This window comes from Solanum stenotomum, chromosome 3 (genome assembly GCF_019186545.1).
Source record: "Solanum stenotomum isolate F172 chromosome 3, ASM1918654v1, whole genome shotgun sequence".
Classification (NCBI taxonomy): Eukaryota; Viridiplantae; Streptophyta; class Magnoliopsida; order Solanales; family Solanaceae; genus Solanum; species Solanum stenotomum.
In genome coordinates, this window is record NC_064284.1 from 21,782,582 (window position 1) to 21,797,337 (window position 14,756).

The 14,756-nt window shown below is 33.0% G+C and overlaps 1 protein-coding gene across 1 annotated transcript; it reads right to left on the reverse strand.

The window, feature by feature from the left end:
* Window positions 1-1,618: 1,618 nt before the first annotated feature.
* LOC125861013 (uncharacterized) lies at window positions 1,619-7,202 on the reverse strand. The gene is made up of 7 exons (XM_049541099.1): window positions 6,939-7,202; window positions 6,643-6,771; window positions 6,459-6,498; window positions 2,837-2,912; window positions 2,548-2,748; window positions 2,235-2,447; window positions 1,619-2,115 (listed from the first exon to the last, which is right to left on the reverse strand). The coding sequence occupies exons 1-7, from the start codon at window positions 6,979-6,981 to the stop codon at window positions 1,750-1,752; spliced, it is 1,068 nt and encodes a 355-aa protein (XP_049397056.1). The 5' UTR covers window positions 6,982-7,202; the 3' UTR covers window positions 1,619-1,749.
* Between the last annotated feature and the right edge of the window lie 7,554 nt (window positions 7,203-14,756).

The window sequence follows — 14,756 nt, forward strand, 5'->3', positions numbered from 1 at the left end:
ATATTTTTCAAACTCCATACAAAACACACTCCGAATGGTGGTTTGAAACAAACTAATAGAGCATTTTAAAAACCAAACGAAATATGTTATGATAAGCAACAATGAATAAATATTGAAAAATCACGTAACGCTCCAAGGATTTCTGTTTTAACATGTTTATTAGATATTCTCGCGAAGGGTAAAGTTAATTCTTCAGTGACATAGTGTGGGAGGAATCACCAGCTCTTGAAATTGTTGGGTAAACCTAAATTTAAAAATAACTTTGCCCAAAAATACATTCGCCAAAATATTTTATATATAGAGTATGTTGTGACCATTTCTTTAAAACAAAAAAAAAACGCGTATATAACACCCAAAGTTATGGCAAGGCTAATTTTTCCTTCTAAAAATCAAGAATAAATTTATGTGTTAATTATTTTTTTAAAAAGAAAATTGATTATTGAATCAAATTCTATTATTGGAACTTTATTATTTTTATCTAAAATTTGTCAATCAATTGCTTATAAAATTATGTTAATAATTGCTTTAGCAAAAGAATGTTTTTCAACATCGAAATTGATAAACTTTTACCTAAAATAAACAATAGAGAAAAATTATTCAAACAAATCAATAATAAAAATATTATTCAAATAAATCAATATATATAAATTTATTTGTTTAGATCATGCAAACTCACGCTCCGAAACCTTTAAAAGGATTGCTCTGGAAGATTTAAGCCAATTCCGTCTTCTCGAAAATCCTCCAAAAAAAAAAAAAAAAAGCTTTCTAGTCCAAAACTCCTGAAAAAAAAAAGTTGTACGCTGAACTTCATGCTTGATCTCCGTTACTCTTGTTGAAGGACTCCAAAGGAGATGCTCATATTGGGTTTGTGCTCAGCACGGACCTTAGCCTATCTAGTCTAGACACAGTTTCCATAGTTTCACCGACAGACATTTCTAGAACTTAGTCAGAGCTGAAGATTCCCATCTTATGTAGATACCTATACATGAATGAAGCCTGCAGGTACTAACCCAAAGTGGACAAATATGCATGTGTTTAGTTATTACCTATTGAATGATCGGTTGTTGATTGCACATTAGAATCATTAGCTGCCTTATGTCCACAATGGTGCCTGCATGAATACAGCTCTATACACAAGAGGGTAGAGGGACGGTAAGTAAGTCAAAATAGAGGGTTACCTATCAGAGCTCGGATGATACACAAACTACATGGAGCCTTTCATATATTCATAAGCACATTGACACGCCAAATATGCAATAACAATTAACACTAGAGCCATCTGAATAACCAAATGAAAAAAATTCTGTTTTTATCATCTGAATGACCAAAAGATAAAAGGAACTAAACCAACCATGGTCAGCAACTCATTCCGCAATCCGGAATTAATAAAATTTGTTACCTCACTTAAGGAATAACCATCCAACGATCTCCCTCTAGCAGCATTATCCATGCATAACTAATGAATCTGTTTTTTTAACTTCATGAGAATAGGTGACCCCAGATGAGCGGGGATCAGAACCTCTGACAACGTTAAACCAAAATAGATCATTAAAGAGTCACCACAATGAAGTTATACCTACCGCTAATTATAGTGAAGATAGAGAGATGATATAGTCTCAAAAAAACATTTTCACACATGATGACAATGGCACTTCGGACTCCCAACACATACATTCATGAATTTGGTGAGTTATAAAAAAGTCTACCTCTTCAAATTTCAAAGTTCAGACATCTACGTTTTATAATCCTCTAGTACTTGTGAACTGGACTCCTGGGCCTCTTGGAACCATGTCTAATAGGTGACCGTGACCGGCTTCTAACACGTTCCCGGTATCTCTCCCTGCTTCTGTTTCTCCCATTTCTGGAAGTCCCATGTTTCCAACCTGATCCCCTATCAAAACTGCCATTTCTGTCAAGGGACCTGTCAGGGTCACGATCTCTTCCCCGGTAGCGATCCTGTTCCCTGTCATGATCTCGATCTTTGTGCTTGTCCCTGTCAGATGAGTCACTTCTTCGCCGTCTGCTATCATGTTCTTTCTCCCTCAGCTTTTTCCTTTCTTCTGCTTCTTTCTCCCTGGCTAACCTTTCCTCTTCCCTAGCCTTCTCTTTAGCAGCCTGGAAGCAACATTTACAGTCCATTGCATAGAATATCATTTGTAACTAAAAGGCAGAAAAATAAAGTTGCATTCTGTGGTTTTATAAGGAAACAAAAAGGAAAATTTGGTCAGAAATACCTTGAACTCGGATAAGAAATCTCGAACCATCCCATAACCAACATGCTGCTTACCAGTGACGTGAGACTGAGTTCTCTCTGCAGCATCATTTGCGACAAGAAAGGAACCACATGTCTCGCACAGAGCCATCTTTTTCTCTGGTGCAATCATTAGTGCACTGTTCTGCAGGGATTGCTGAGTCAAGGCAGTCTTTTCAACGTTAAGCATTTCCACCTACATAAATATCAATAAGTTCAGATACTGTCAGAAGACTATACCATCACGACATTGCAAAATTCAAGACAAAAATGAATAGTAGGCCCCTCAGCCAAACCTTTCTCATGAGAGCTTCAGCTTCATCAACTTTCCCAGCTTCACCAAGAGACTCCACTTGTTCTAGCAAGTTCTTAATCTTCTCCTCCAAGACAGATAGCTGCTCAGATTTTTCTGCTGATATTGGAGGAGGTGGGGGAACTTCAACCTCCTGAGCAAGGCGTTCTCGACCACGCCTCACTTTCTTATCCAAGTCCATCACCTATAAAAACCACAAATTAACTATATGGCATATTTATTCAGAGAACACGTTGAAACAGCACTGTGAAACTCGTCAGTCAATAACCTACCAATTTCTCACAAAAATGGGCTAGTTCTGCTTCAAACTTGGGAACATAAGAATCATGTCTTGGAGATTTCTCAAAACTGAAGAAGAAACAAAAAACTTTCAGAACAATGAAATAGTAGTACACAAATGAGAAATCATAATGCACAAAAAAATGAGATAAAGCAACTTTTGGAGAGGCAGGTAAAATCACTCAAGCTACAGCACTAGAAGAACTCCATACAAACAGGGAAGACTAGTACACCAGCAAATGATTTAAGGGGTCGTTTGGTTGGGAAAAAGTTATAATTATCCTGGGTTTAGCTATCCTGAGATAACTTATCCCACCATGTTTATGGGATAAATTATCCCATTACTTTGCTATAAATGGTGGGATAAGTTATCCTAAACACGGCAACCAAACAAGACACCAAAAATTTATCCCTCGACTATTTTTTTATCCCAAGACTATTTTTTTTTATCCCTCACACCAAACGACCCCTAAGAGATGAAATTGTGATGAAGTACCAACTGATAATATAGGTGGTATAAGCTGGTACTTCCATCATAAAGGAGACCAGTGATCAAAACCTGCCAAAATGCCTTGTGGTCAAGTAAAATGTCAAGGTCATGCTTCACGATGAGCCGGCAGTCAAAACACGCAGCTGCATCAATACCAAAGCTGTAGCATAAAATAAAAAATGCTGGATTTGCTGATTGTCCTTGATACAGAGCAACAAACAAGGAAGTCATTGAGATTGGCAATACACTGGAACCTAAAGGAAATTACTACTCTTTCAAACAAGAAATAACATTGGAACCTAAAGGATGCTGCTCATTTAGTCATACAGGATTCATATAATCCTATATCAGTTTGCACTGGTCTTTGACCTTTCCATTGTACTATCATGGGTAATTTAACCAATTTGAAACACCTTTTCAGGTATGCTAACTGATGAGCGTGAACATGTTCAAGCTCTATGAGGAACCTTTTCAACACTTAAAAGAATTCTAACTGCTGCTCTAAGTTATCTACAAACAAAACTAGCTTTGAGGCTTCCATTTCACTCTTTCCAGCTCAAGTACGGCCACTGTAATGCGAGTATCATAATTCCAACATAACTCACAGATTATGGTTGTTAACATGAAAATTTAAAACTTATGGTATGATGATCTTACCAGTAACCACACAAAAGAACTAATCTGAAACTAGATGTACAAGAAGTTCAACCTGCTTATGCTAATTACCACAAGATTGAAATCTTGTTTGTCTGTACATAATTTGCAGCTTCATTAAGTTAAGCTCTGAGAACTAGCAATCCTTTTAAAGGAAGTAGCAGAGCATAACTTCACATTATTTATTTTGAATCAAAATATCATATAACAGTCATATCCATTAAATGTTGCATCAGAATTTGGTAATCAATCATCTAAGAAAGGAACTTAGTCTCTATGAATTTCAGGCAGACAGCCAATTGACAGTAGATTTCACCAGCCATGTGAACCATACTGAGAAAAGAGAAGAGTATCAAGCTCCAAGCATCTTGGAACCATCTGGCTGAACTGTAGTTCAACAGTTCCAACTTGGAGAAGCATATACAAGCTGGAAGCCTGGAACCTATGGGAAGTTGACAAGATCATCAAGAACTCTGGGTGATGATACCAGCAGTTATTTTTTTTGGTGTTTGTGGACTAAATGGAATCGGATACGTTTGATGGAATCTCAACTCTGGACCATTCTAGATGTTTTCTTAACCTTTTTTTGTTGGACTAAGATTACCCCTCTAATTACATTGACCATTTTTTGGACTTCGTTAGTTCCTTGGTATTAGATTGACACATAGTACAGGGGCTGACAATTCTGTGCTTTTGGTCTTTCGTAATTTGCATCTCCTTGATGCCTTTTGAATGAATAGTCTGTTAGATCAAGCAACCAAAATCTGCTTATTTTGAAAAGTATTTCACAAATCACAAGTACATTTCAAAAAAGTAATTTTGGAGAGCTGCAGTTTCTCTTTGGCTAATCAATTTGAAAAAAATTATTTCGCCAATATTAGAGCAACAAATTATGCTTGACCAAGCTTTCAGAAAATGCTGCTGTAGAGAAACTACTTTTTTTTCCAGCTTCCTGGAAAACTACTTCTGTTATTACTCAAACACACATATTTTTTCCTAAAAGCTTATCCAAGCACCTCAATTCTCTAAAATAAGCATTTTTTAAATAAAAAAAACTTTCGCCTTCCCAGAAGTTTTAGCCTAACAGGCAAGAAATACCTTAATTCATGAATAAAAAGTTCCAGCTAGGAGAAAATTTCAAGACTAGGCAGTAAAAAACCTTGGTAAATTAAGACAAGTGGTATCTCTATGGTTAAAGACCCCAGTCTCTTTTCTCTCTTACGAAAAAGTTTCCACGAGACTAGGTATAAGTAGCACTCAGCCACCCACTATTGTTCCATTTCCTCTACCCTTCTTAAAAAGTTTGGAGGTGCCAGGAGTAGCGGCGGATCCAGGATTTGGAGGTCGTGGATGCTCACTTTATTTAACATAAAATTGCTAGTGATCACAAAGTATAAATGTATAGCAACTTGAGCACATCAATGAAAAGTACATGATAAAACAACGATTAATTTATCATCACCAAAAATAACTTATAAGCACAAGTTACACTAAAGAAAAAGAGACCAAAAGTTTTTAAAAATAGGAAAGATTAAAAAGGTAAATGACACTGCATAAAATCAAAAAATTAAAAGGAGAGAAAAAGAACGGAAATTTTTTAATTGAAAAAGAAGAGGTGCATAAAATATGCTGCTAGAGAGATTCGAACTTGTGACTAGTAGGCACTTACACGCCTTTAACATTAAAGCCAGAACCAAAGCAGCCACTACTTTTCTTTGTTTAATGGATGCTTATTTATTTTTTATATCCGTTTTTTCATATTTTCTCTATAGATATAGAATTTTTTTGTCGGAGTCAATGGGTGCTCGAGCACCCGGAATGCTCCATGCAGATCCGCCCCTGGCCAGGAGTACCCACCAAGTGAAGTTCAAGCTTTCAACATTTATTTCTTCATCCATCATGTTTAGACACTTCGTAATAAAAACTACTCATTTCATCCTAAAAACAACGAGAAGATTTGACTATAGGGTTAAACAATCTTCTTCTTCGACAAGGTGAATTCCTAAATTACTCTAATTCTATTTAAAATAAAACTTTCATTTGTAGAAACTACATAAAAAGAAATATAAAGCACAAACTTTTAGGATTAAAAATATTTTGAAAATGTTCGCAAAAATAGTAGTCAATCAAAAGACCATTTAACTCTTACAATAATGGTAGTAACATATAAAATCGGATACATCGAGTAACTTTTTTTCATTCCTGTGTCTTGATGAACTTATTTGACCCAATTAAGTTAATATAACAAATAACCATTTCATCATGTGCTTCGCGTAGAAAAGTAGAGGTAGAAACCTCAGAAGTCGTACTGGCAGATAACAGTATATCAATGATCTTTTTTAAAATTTGGTTGGGGGAAGAAGTGTTGCAAGGAAAACTAACTAATCTTATGCATGAAGGCCTGAAATATATCTCAGTTTGAACGAAAAAAATGAACAAGCTTTGCAGGCCCCAGGGAGATTCAGTCTTACCTTTCCTTCAACTTCGCTTCATGAATTTTCGAGCAGGGTCCTGTATAAAACAAGAAGTAAAAACAATCAGGAGTAGTTTCAAGATTACCATATCCATGATTAAAGAAACAATTTTTTTCAAACACAACAAAAGATTTTTTTTTCTTTCATCAACCAAATACAGGATTAGGATTTCGGAACTGACCCAAATCACTACGAGTATTCACGAACAGATCGTGGGGGCAAAATCGAACCATATAGTATGCACAGACCTCCTTGTCATCCCATTTCACTTCCTTGAACCCTCTCCTCTCGTCTTCAGTTAAATTCCGAGCTACATATTCAAAAATAATAACATATCAAAATTGGTACTTTTCTGTATATAAACTCTACTCTACACAACAAATCAAAGATAACTAAGCTTAAAACTAAACAAATGATTAAAAAATAACTCATTCTATGGGACACCGATTTCTTCAATTAAGGTTGAACAAAGCATACCTGAGCCCATCAGTTCATCCAACAAAGCTCTCTGAGCGTCCATGGCTGAAAAATCTGCAAAATCTTGGGGCTAACTGCAATCAATTGAAAGACTTTAAATCAATTGGATGTAATTCTTCTTCGTTTATATGTTGGGAGTATAAATTAGGGTTTCAGAGTAGAGTTTGATGACAAGTCGGAGCCGACAGAGGACAAAGGTAATGTTTCTCCGAGGAGGGCCTAATTGGGATTGCTTGCTTTTTATTATTTTCAACTTTGCTCCTCCAACTACAACTGAAAAATTACACTACTCCCCTTCTATTTTAGATTTAGGGAAAATATACTCTTAAATTTGCAATTTAGACTTGATATACAAAAAATTTTCTGATATTCACGTATGAAATTTATTTTCTATAATCTTTATTATTTATCATATAGGGGAGATGTACTAGACAAGTCTCGTGCAATGAATTTGATCAAGTAAGCATACAGAGGATTTTAAACCTGAAAATTTCTCCATCTTTTATCAAGAGATTTTAAGCTCTGCCTCTGCATATATTTTCTTAACTAGAAGCGTCACCCTTAGAAAGGGTCATACAATGCGAGTTTAAACTAGTCGAGCTTCACTGTTGATATTGCACACTAGCTGAACAAATCAAATATCAACTAGGGCTATGAGATGATTGGGATCCCTTCATCTCTAACCAAGGATATGTGGTTGGGGTTTGAATTTTAGGTATGGAAATATTTTTGTTTGGAGCGTCAATCTCAAAAATAGATCTTGTAATATGTGAATTCAAATAAATGCTAAAAAGCAACTGCAATTAAAATAAAATAAAAGGTAATTTCATTGATTAATTTTGTTAAGTATAATTTTATTGCAGTTCAACATACTAATCAAATTGTAAAATGATCCAAACCTCATAGAGATGTATTTTGATTGCTTGAAATGTGGAGTAGCGCTTCATCATTCCAGATTGTTCTCTAGAAGAACTCCATTGACCACTCATTTGAAGAACCATGCAGTCGATGATGATATTTGCTCCAACGTTTGTTGAATTCATAGAAATTTATGTAATCTTTAATTGATAGTTACAAAGAAAGAGCAATTTTAAGTGTGAACAAACTTTCTTCTCTTAGTCAGATTAGTTCATGTGTATCGTCAAATTTATCATAAATGTTATATGCTCAAGTTGCTCGTGATTGGTTAAGACAATTCATTTTGAACACTTGGCGGCTTGTGATAGGTCATTAGTTTGACTTAAAATTGCCGCATCATTTGAACACGTGGAATCCTCTTATCAGGGTCGGAGCTAACTTTACCCGAGGGATGTCAAGCGACACCCCTTCGTCGAAAAATTCCATTATATATAGATCAAATTTGATTAGATTTAGTGTAATGATTAAGGGGTTATAAATTTTACTTAAGGTCGTGAGTTCTACCCTTGCTAGCATCATAATAGTACTTTTTGGCAGCAACTATTTTTTCCTTTTTAAAATTTTATTTTATTAGCTTTCTTGTATATTTACTTCTTTATATTTTGACACTTCTTAATTACACTGCCTAGTAATTACGCTGGCATGTTTGTTTGTCACAGTATAATTACAAATGTATTGTTTTGCTGTACAATTGCAATCATAAGATTATATTAAATTTTAAAAATAAAAGTTACTTATTTAAAATTTATATTAGACAAATAAGAAACTTTATAAATGACATTAAATTAAATATTTAAGATATATATTGTCTTTTGAAAATATGTTAATTAATAAACATATGTTGTTAACTAATATTATGAAAAAATAATGAATTTATACTTTTCAAATTAGTATATTTCAATTGAATTAATCATAAAAACTAAATGTATAAGATTTCTACGAACATCATGAAATGCATGTTTGACAAAAAGATTAGTATTATAAATAAAATATCAAAAATTATTAAAATATTGACAAAAAAATAGTCTATCAAGTCTAACTAAAAAATAAATGACTTGTGAAGTGTCAAATCAATACTACTAGAACAATGAAACTGAAAATATAACATAAGTTCTAACTTCAAAACAAAAAATTTAACATAATACTCTTGTGTCAAATTTCAACATAATATACATAAATATAATTTAAAATAAAATAAAAGCGTAAGTCTATAACCTTACTCAAGAATGAATTCTACTTTAATTTTAAAAAAATAGAATACTAACAAAATTATGCTAATGAAAAAAATACACATGGCATAAAAATAGATAATACGAAAAATTGCATGGAATCACATGAAGTAAAAGGTTAAAATGAGAAAGAAATGAAATATAAAAAATAAAAATAAAAACTATTTTTTTAGTAAAAAAACAAAAAATATTTTCTTGATAAAAAAATAATTAAAATAAATTAAGATGAAAAATTAAAATAGAAATAAAAAGAAAAAATTAAAAAGTAATCAACTTATAATTACATCAGGTAATTACCAGCAATTCACTGCCCCTCCCTGAGAATAAGAGAGTGTAATTACCCTCTGCCAACTACACTCAATTACATGCTGACCAAGTAATTAGCCAACCAAACACGTCAAACAGTTTAATTACACTCAATTACACCAAATATAATTACTAGGGTGGCTTTCCAAACAGACCATTAATGAAAATCTTGATTCCGCCACTACCTTTTATTAGGCTTGAACTTTACTGACTGAAATGCCACATTATTTTGATACGTGGTATGAATTTACGCCTCAAAATGAAATGAACTTTGTACTAGAATTTAATAAAGAAAAAATTATACCGTATAATATATGGGAGAACATATTTACCAGTTTTAGCCCATATATGATTTTGTTATCTAATTTAGTCAATATTTTAACAATTTGAGAAGCTGGCATCCTACATGTCACTTGTTATTCACCATTGATGTTAGCTAGTGACATAATCTTCAAAATTATTTACAACAAATATGACATTCGATAGGAAGAAAACAAAAATAGATTTACTAAAATTTAATTAAGAAATATTAAATATTTTATCGTAGAGTCTCAAATCAAATTGTACTATCCAGTATCCACATATTCCAACTTTGACAATTCTAAAATCAGGCAAGAGCAAGAAGTAGAGTCTTTTCAAGTGAACACAAACTGCACATTTTATATTGCATTCAGATACACTATTAAATGTGACCAAGCATATAATATTGTTACAGATAAACAGAAGAAATAAAGAAAAATGGGATCAAGCAGATAAAAACAAATTATAGTACATTGTAATGGAATAAATAAAATATAATTGAAAGAGTATATATTATTTTTCTCTTATATAGAAGAGACGATTTTTCAACTTTCAACATGGCTGTTTTTTGCCATATTTAGGAAGCTTAAGGGTAATTTGGTCCAATTTTTAATACTTTTCTAATGAACAATATTGTACTTCACTTTTTTGTAGTTGTATTTTTAAAATTTGGGACATAAAAATCTTTCCACATTTTACTTTTCAGCTACAAAAAAAAAAAATTGCTTACTTTCTATGCATGCAGGCCATTTTTTTCTTCCACTTTCCTTCTATTAATTAATGCATATAATATAGGTCCCACTTCTTATTTCCTTTTCTTTATTTATACCTCATAACTTCTTTCATTTTATTTTTTATGGCAAAATCATTTTTTAAAATCCTAATTACTTTATTTGTTTACCAAATATGGAAAAATTATGTCTTTTTTTTTAGTTTGTTATATACCTAAAAATTGTATAAATATAAATAACACTATAAATCATAATAATTAACAACTTAAATATTTAAAAGTTATATAAAAAATTTAATTGACTCTAGAAATTCTATTGGTATCAATTTATAAATCACAATAATTAACAATTTAAAAAGTATAAAATACATATAAAAAATCACCTGACTCTAAAAAAATCTTATCAGTGCTACATAAATTGGGACAAAAAGAAATAACATATCTGATCTGAAAATTACGTTAAATATACATATAAAAAATGATTAATTTTTGAAATTCTATATATGCCACGTAAATTGAAACAAAGAGAGTAATATATATTATTTTTAAAATAATATAAAAAGTACTAACAATTTAAAATCTTTTTAAAATTATATAAAAATTTGGCTAACTTTTCAAGTTCTATGACACTCCCTTCGTCCCATATTACTTGACTATTATTCTAAAAATAGTTGTCACATATTAGTTGATCATCTTACTAAATCAACAAAACACTATTTAAAAATTTCCTATATTACTCTTGCCGTTAACTCCTTTTGAAAGTGTCACATTTGTTTGTAAAATTCTCACAAAGTTTTTTAAGGGTTGAATTAGTAAAAATATTTTCTTATTTATAATTTCTTCAGCACCGTGCAAAATGAAAAGTAATCAATTAATATGAGACGAACGGATATTGGGCCCCGTGCTGACACAGGGTCGTGTATCTAGTTTTAATAGATGAAGAAGTTTGTATAATGTTATATAGTTTTTGTAAAACACTATAAAAATATAAAAGTATGTATAAACACCTCTTATATACTAATATATTTTAACAAGATTGATATATACATGATGTATAATGTTATGTCATATTATAAAAATGAATGATTTCTATCTTTAAAAGTAAGTTAAGACTTAAGCTTGTTTACTAGGCCGGGACGGATATATCGAACCGGGCTGGACCCAGTACTCCAATAATGATTCAGGCCGATACCTGGCGGAACAGTAAATTGTGGACGAAAAACTGGCTTGTGTCCGTTTAAGCATTTTTACTAGTTTGATGGGCCGGGTTCGGGTTTCAGCTCATCGGCTGGGCCTGATCACCATTTTTTAAAATCATTGTTTATTAATTATTAAGTCAAAAGTTTGAGTCAATTATCAATATAGTGATTGTTATCTATAGATTGATTACATTTTTATTATTTATATGTGCTTATAACATAATTAAAAAATACACACAATATACTATTTAAATAATAAAATAGTTACAATATATATATATATATATATATATATATTATAACTAAATATACTTATATTATAACTAAATATACTTATAATGTATACCAAATATACGCACTATATACTATATCTATTAAAGTAGAATACTTATATTATATATACTTATAATGTCTACTAAATATACTACTTAATAGGGTAGAATACTGACATTATATTATACATATGCTTCTAATATATATTAAATATAAACATAATATACTATCTATCATAGTATAATACTTAAATCATATTATATATATACTTCTAATATGTACGAAATATACGCACAAGATGTAACACCCCGACTTTTCAAAACGTCTAAATTAACTCGTATCTTCATGAAAAGACAAGAAGGGTGGGTAATAAATTAAGAATGATGTGGTATGTCATATTTTAAGTGTTCAAGGGTTGTATCTTAAGTTTTGAAGTTAGGTAAGAGGCAAAATAAAAGTTAGTGAAAGTTATCGTAAGTTCCTTTTTAAAGATTTCTCTGAAATTTAGGTCAAATGTCTTGGATATTTTCTACCAATATATAAAGAGTTAGAAGGCCTATCACCCATTAAATCGAAGGCCTACGAGTCTAGTTTGCAACGCATAAAACCTCGTATCCAACCGACATCGGAGTAAAAAGTTATGAGGGTTTTACTACGGACTGCCGGGGGCAGAATTCGGGTCGGGTAAAAAATGTGGTATGTCGGCTTACTCAACATTTTAAGCCATGAAAACATTTCTTTTCACTTCCAAACCAAAAAGAAAACTTAAGAGAGGGTTCTTATGGAGTTCTTGCATGATGAAGGTTAGTTTTTGACGATTTCTACCATTAAACGTTGCCCGGTGCCTAGAAACGTGATTTCTACACGTGACAATCATTTTTCCCTTTTATTAGCTACGTTTGGAGCTGGTTTTTAAAGATATAAATTTGTAGTTATTGGTTTTTCTTCAAGGTTTAAACTTAGTTAACTAAGGTAATCATCTCAGGACTCTTTTATGATTGTTTTTATGAATTTCTACGGACGTTTCGACAAGTTGGGGCAATATGACAAATCTGCCGATTTAAGATTATTTTTTAGATTCAGTAGCGGGTTATCATGTTTATCTAAAATTTTGATTTCCTTACGTGATTGCTTTTGGTATATTATGATACTTGCTCACTTAGTCTATAACCTTTCATACTTTGTACATTATTTTGTCCTGACGCCCCATTGCCTTTGGGGTGCTGCATTAATGCATACAGGTCCCAACAGACAGCCCAGTAGACCTCCTCAGTAGCAGGATTGACTTTTATCCGATTGGCTAGCCCCTTTACGCCAGAGCTGCCAGAGTTGGGAGGTTTGTTACCTTTTGTTGTATATATCTTTATGGGTAGGGTGGGGCCCTGTCCCGCCAATCTTTACTACTCTTAGAGGCTTGCATACTAGTGTGTGGGGTGTATAGCTACGTTATGGCCATACTGGCCTAGTTTGTTGGTTTGCTGAAGCTTGTGAGCTGTTTGATGTATTGTTTTGATATATACCTGCTTTCAGTTTTGGTATATATATCATGGTGGCCTCGACGGCCCAATCAGGACTTCTGTGCTAGTTGGCTATTTATTTATATAATCTCCTGGGAGTAGCTATTTCTTTTATAGATCAGTTGACAGGGGCCTTGCCGGCCGAGGGCTTAGTTTTAAGCTGAGATATACTTGTTTATTTTCTTGATTACGTGTGGCTGTCATGCACTAGTAGCACCATTGTGTTTATAAAAAAGAGAGTAATCATTTAACGAATGAGCATAACCTTTGAACTCAAGTGCAACGGTTAACCTTGCATACCATTGGCGAGAAGCCTATTTCAAACCATAAGAGATTTTCTCAAATGACAAACATAACGAGGAGAAGGAGACTCTATGCCGGGAGGGAATTTTATATACACATCTTTCTCCAAATCCCCGTGTAGAAATGCGTTGTTTACATCTAATTGGAACAAATTCCATCCATTTTTAACTGTGATGGCAAGAACACATTTGATAGTGGAGATCTTAACGACTGGACTGAATGTTTCTGTAAAATCAACTCCCTCCTGTTGCATATCCCCCCAAATAACAAGGCGAGCTTTCAACCGCTCAACTGAGCTATCAGATCGTAATTTCACCTTATAAACCCACTTACAAGGTAAGGCTTTATGACCTGGAGGAAGACGAACCACATCCCAAGTATTATTGGCTAACAAAGTATCTAATTCTTTTGCCATAGCATCCTGCCAACCAGGGTGTAAAACTGCCTGGGAATAGTTGTTGGGCTCATGAATGTGAGATAGAGAATTAAGAAAATGTTGGTTAGGGGAAGAGAGGGCATTGAAAGAGAAAAGAGGGGGTTGAACCGAAGATAAAAAACAAAAATTAGAAACATCTATTAGATGTACAATGCTGCAAACATAATCTTCCAAATAGGCAGGAGTTTTGAGAGATCTGGTAGACTTCCTTAGGATAACAGGATCAAGAGATGGAGATAGAGAAGTGTCTACAGGAGATGGACCAAGATTAGAAGATAGGGAAGAAGTAGATAGAAGAGTACTTGGATTCGAAAAAGCTAGAAAATATGAACTGGAAGGTAACAAGTGATCAGGGGAAGTGGGATTAGAGACACTGGAAACTTCAAGGTTCATAGGAGAAGGAGAAGTAATGGGAAAAATAGGAACTGAACTATTGATAGCTGTGAAGGGAAAATTGTTCTCATGGAAGATAACATTCCGACTAACAAAAAATTTATGATTCTTGAAATCAAACAACTTATATCCTTTCTTTCCATGAGGATATCCAAGAAAAACACAAAGGGTAGCTCTAGGATCTAACTTAGTTCTTCCTTGAGGCAAAGTAGAG

Coding starts and splice junctions, on each gene's coding strand:
- LOC125861013 (XM_049541099.1), bottom strand. CDS start 6,981: ATGGACGCTCAGAGAGCTTTGTTGGATGAACTGATGGGCTCAG. Junction 2,913..6,458: donor GAAGCGAAGTTGAAGGAAAG/GTAAGACTGAAT, acceptor TTTCTTCTTCAG/TTTTGAGAAATCTCCAAGAC. Junction 2,448..2,547: donor CTGAAGCTCTCATGAGAAAG/GTTTGGCTGAGG, acceptor ATATTTATGTAG/GTGGAAATGCTTAACGTTGA.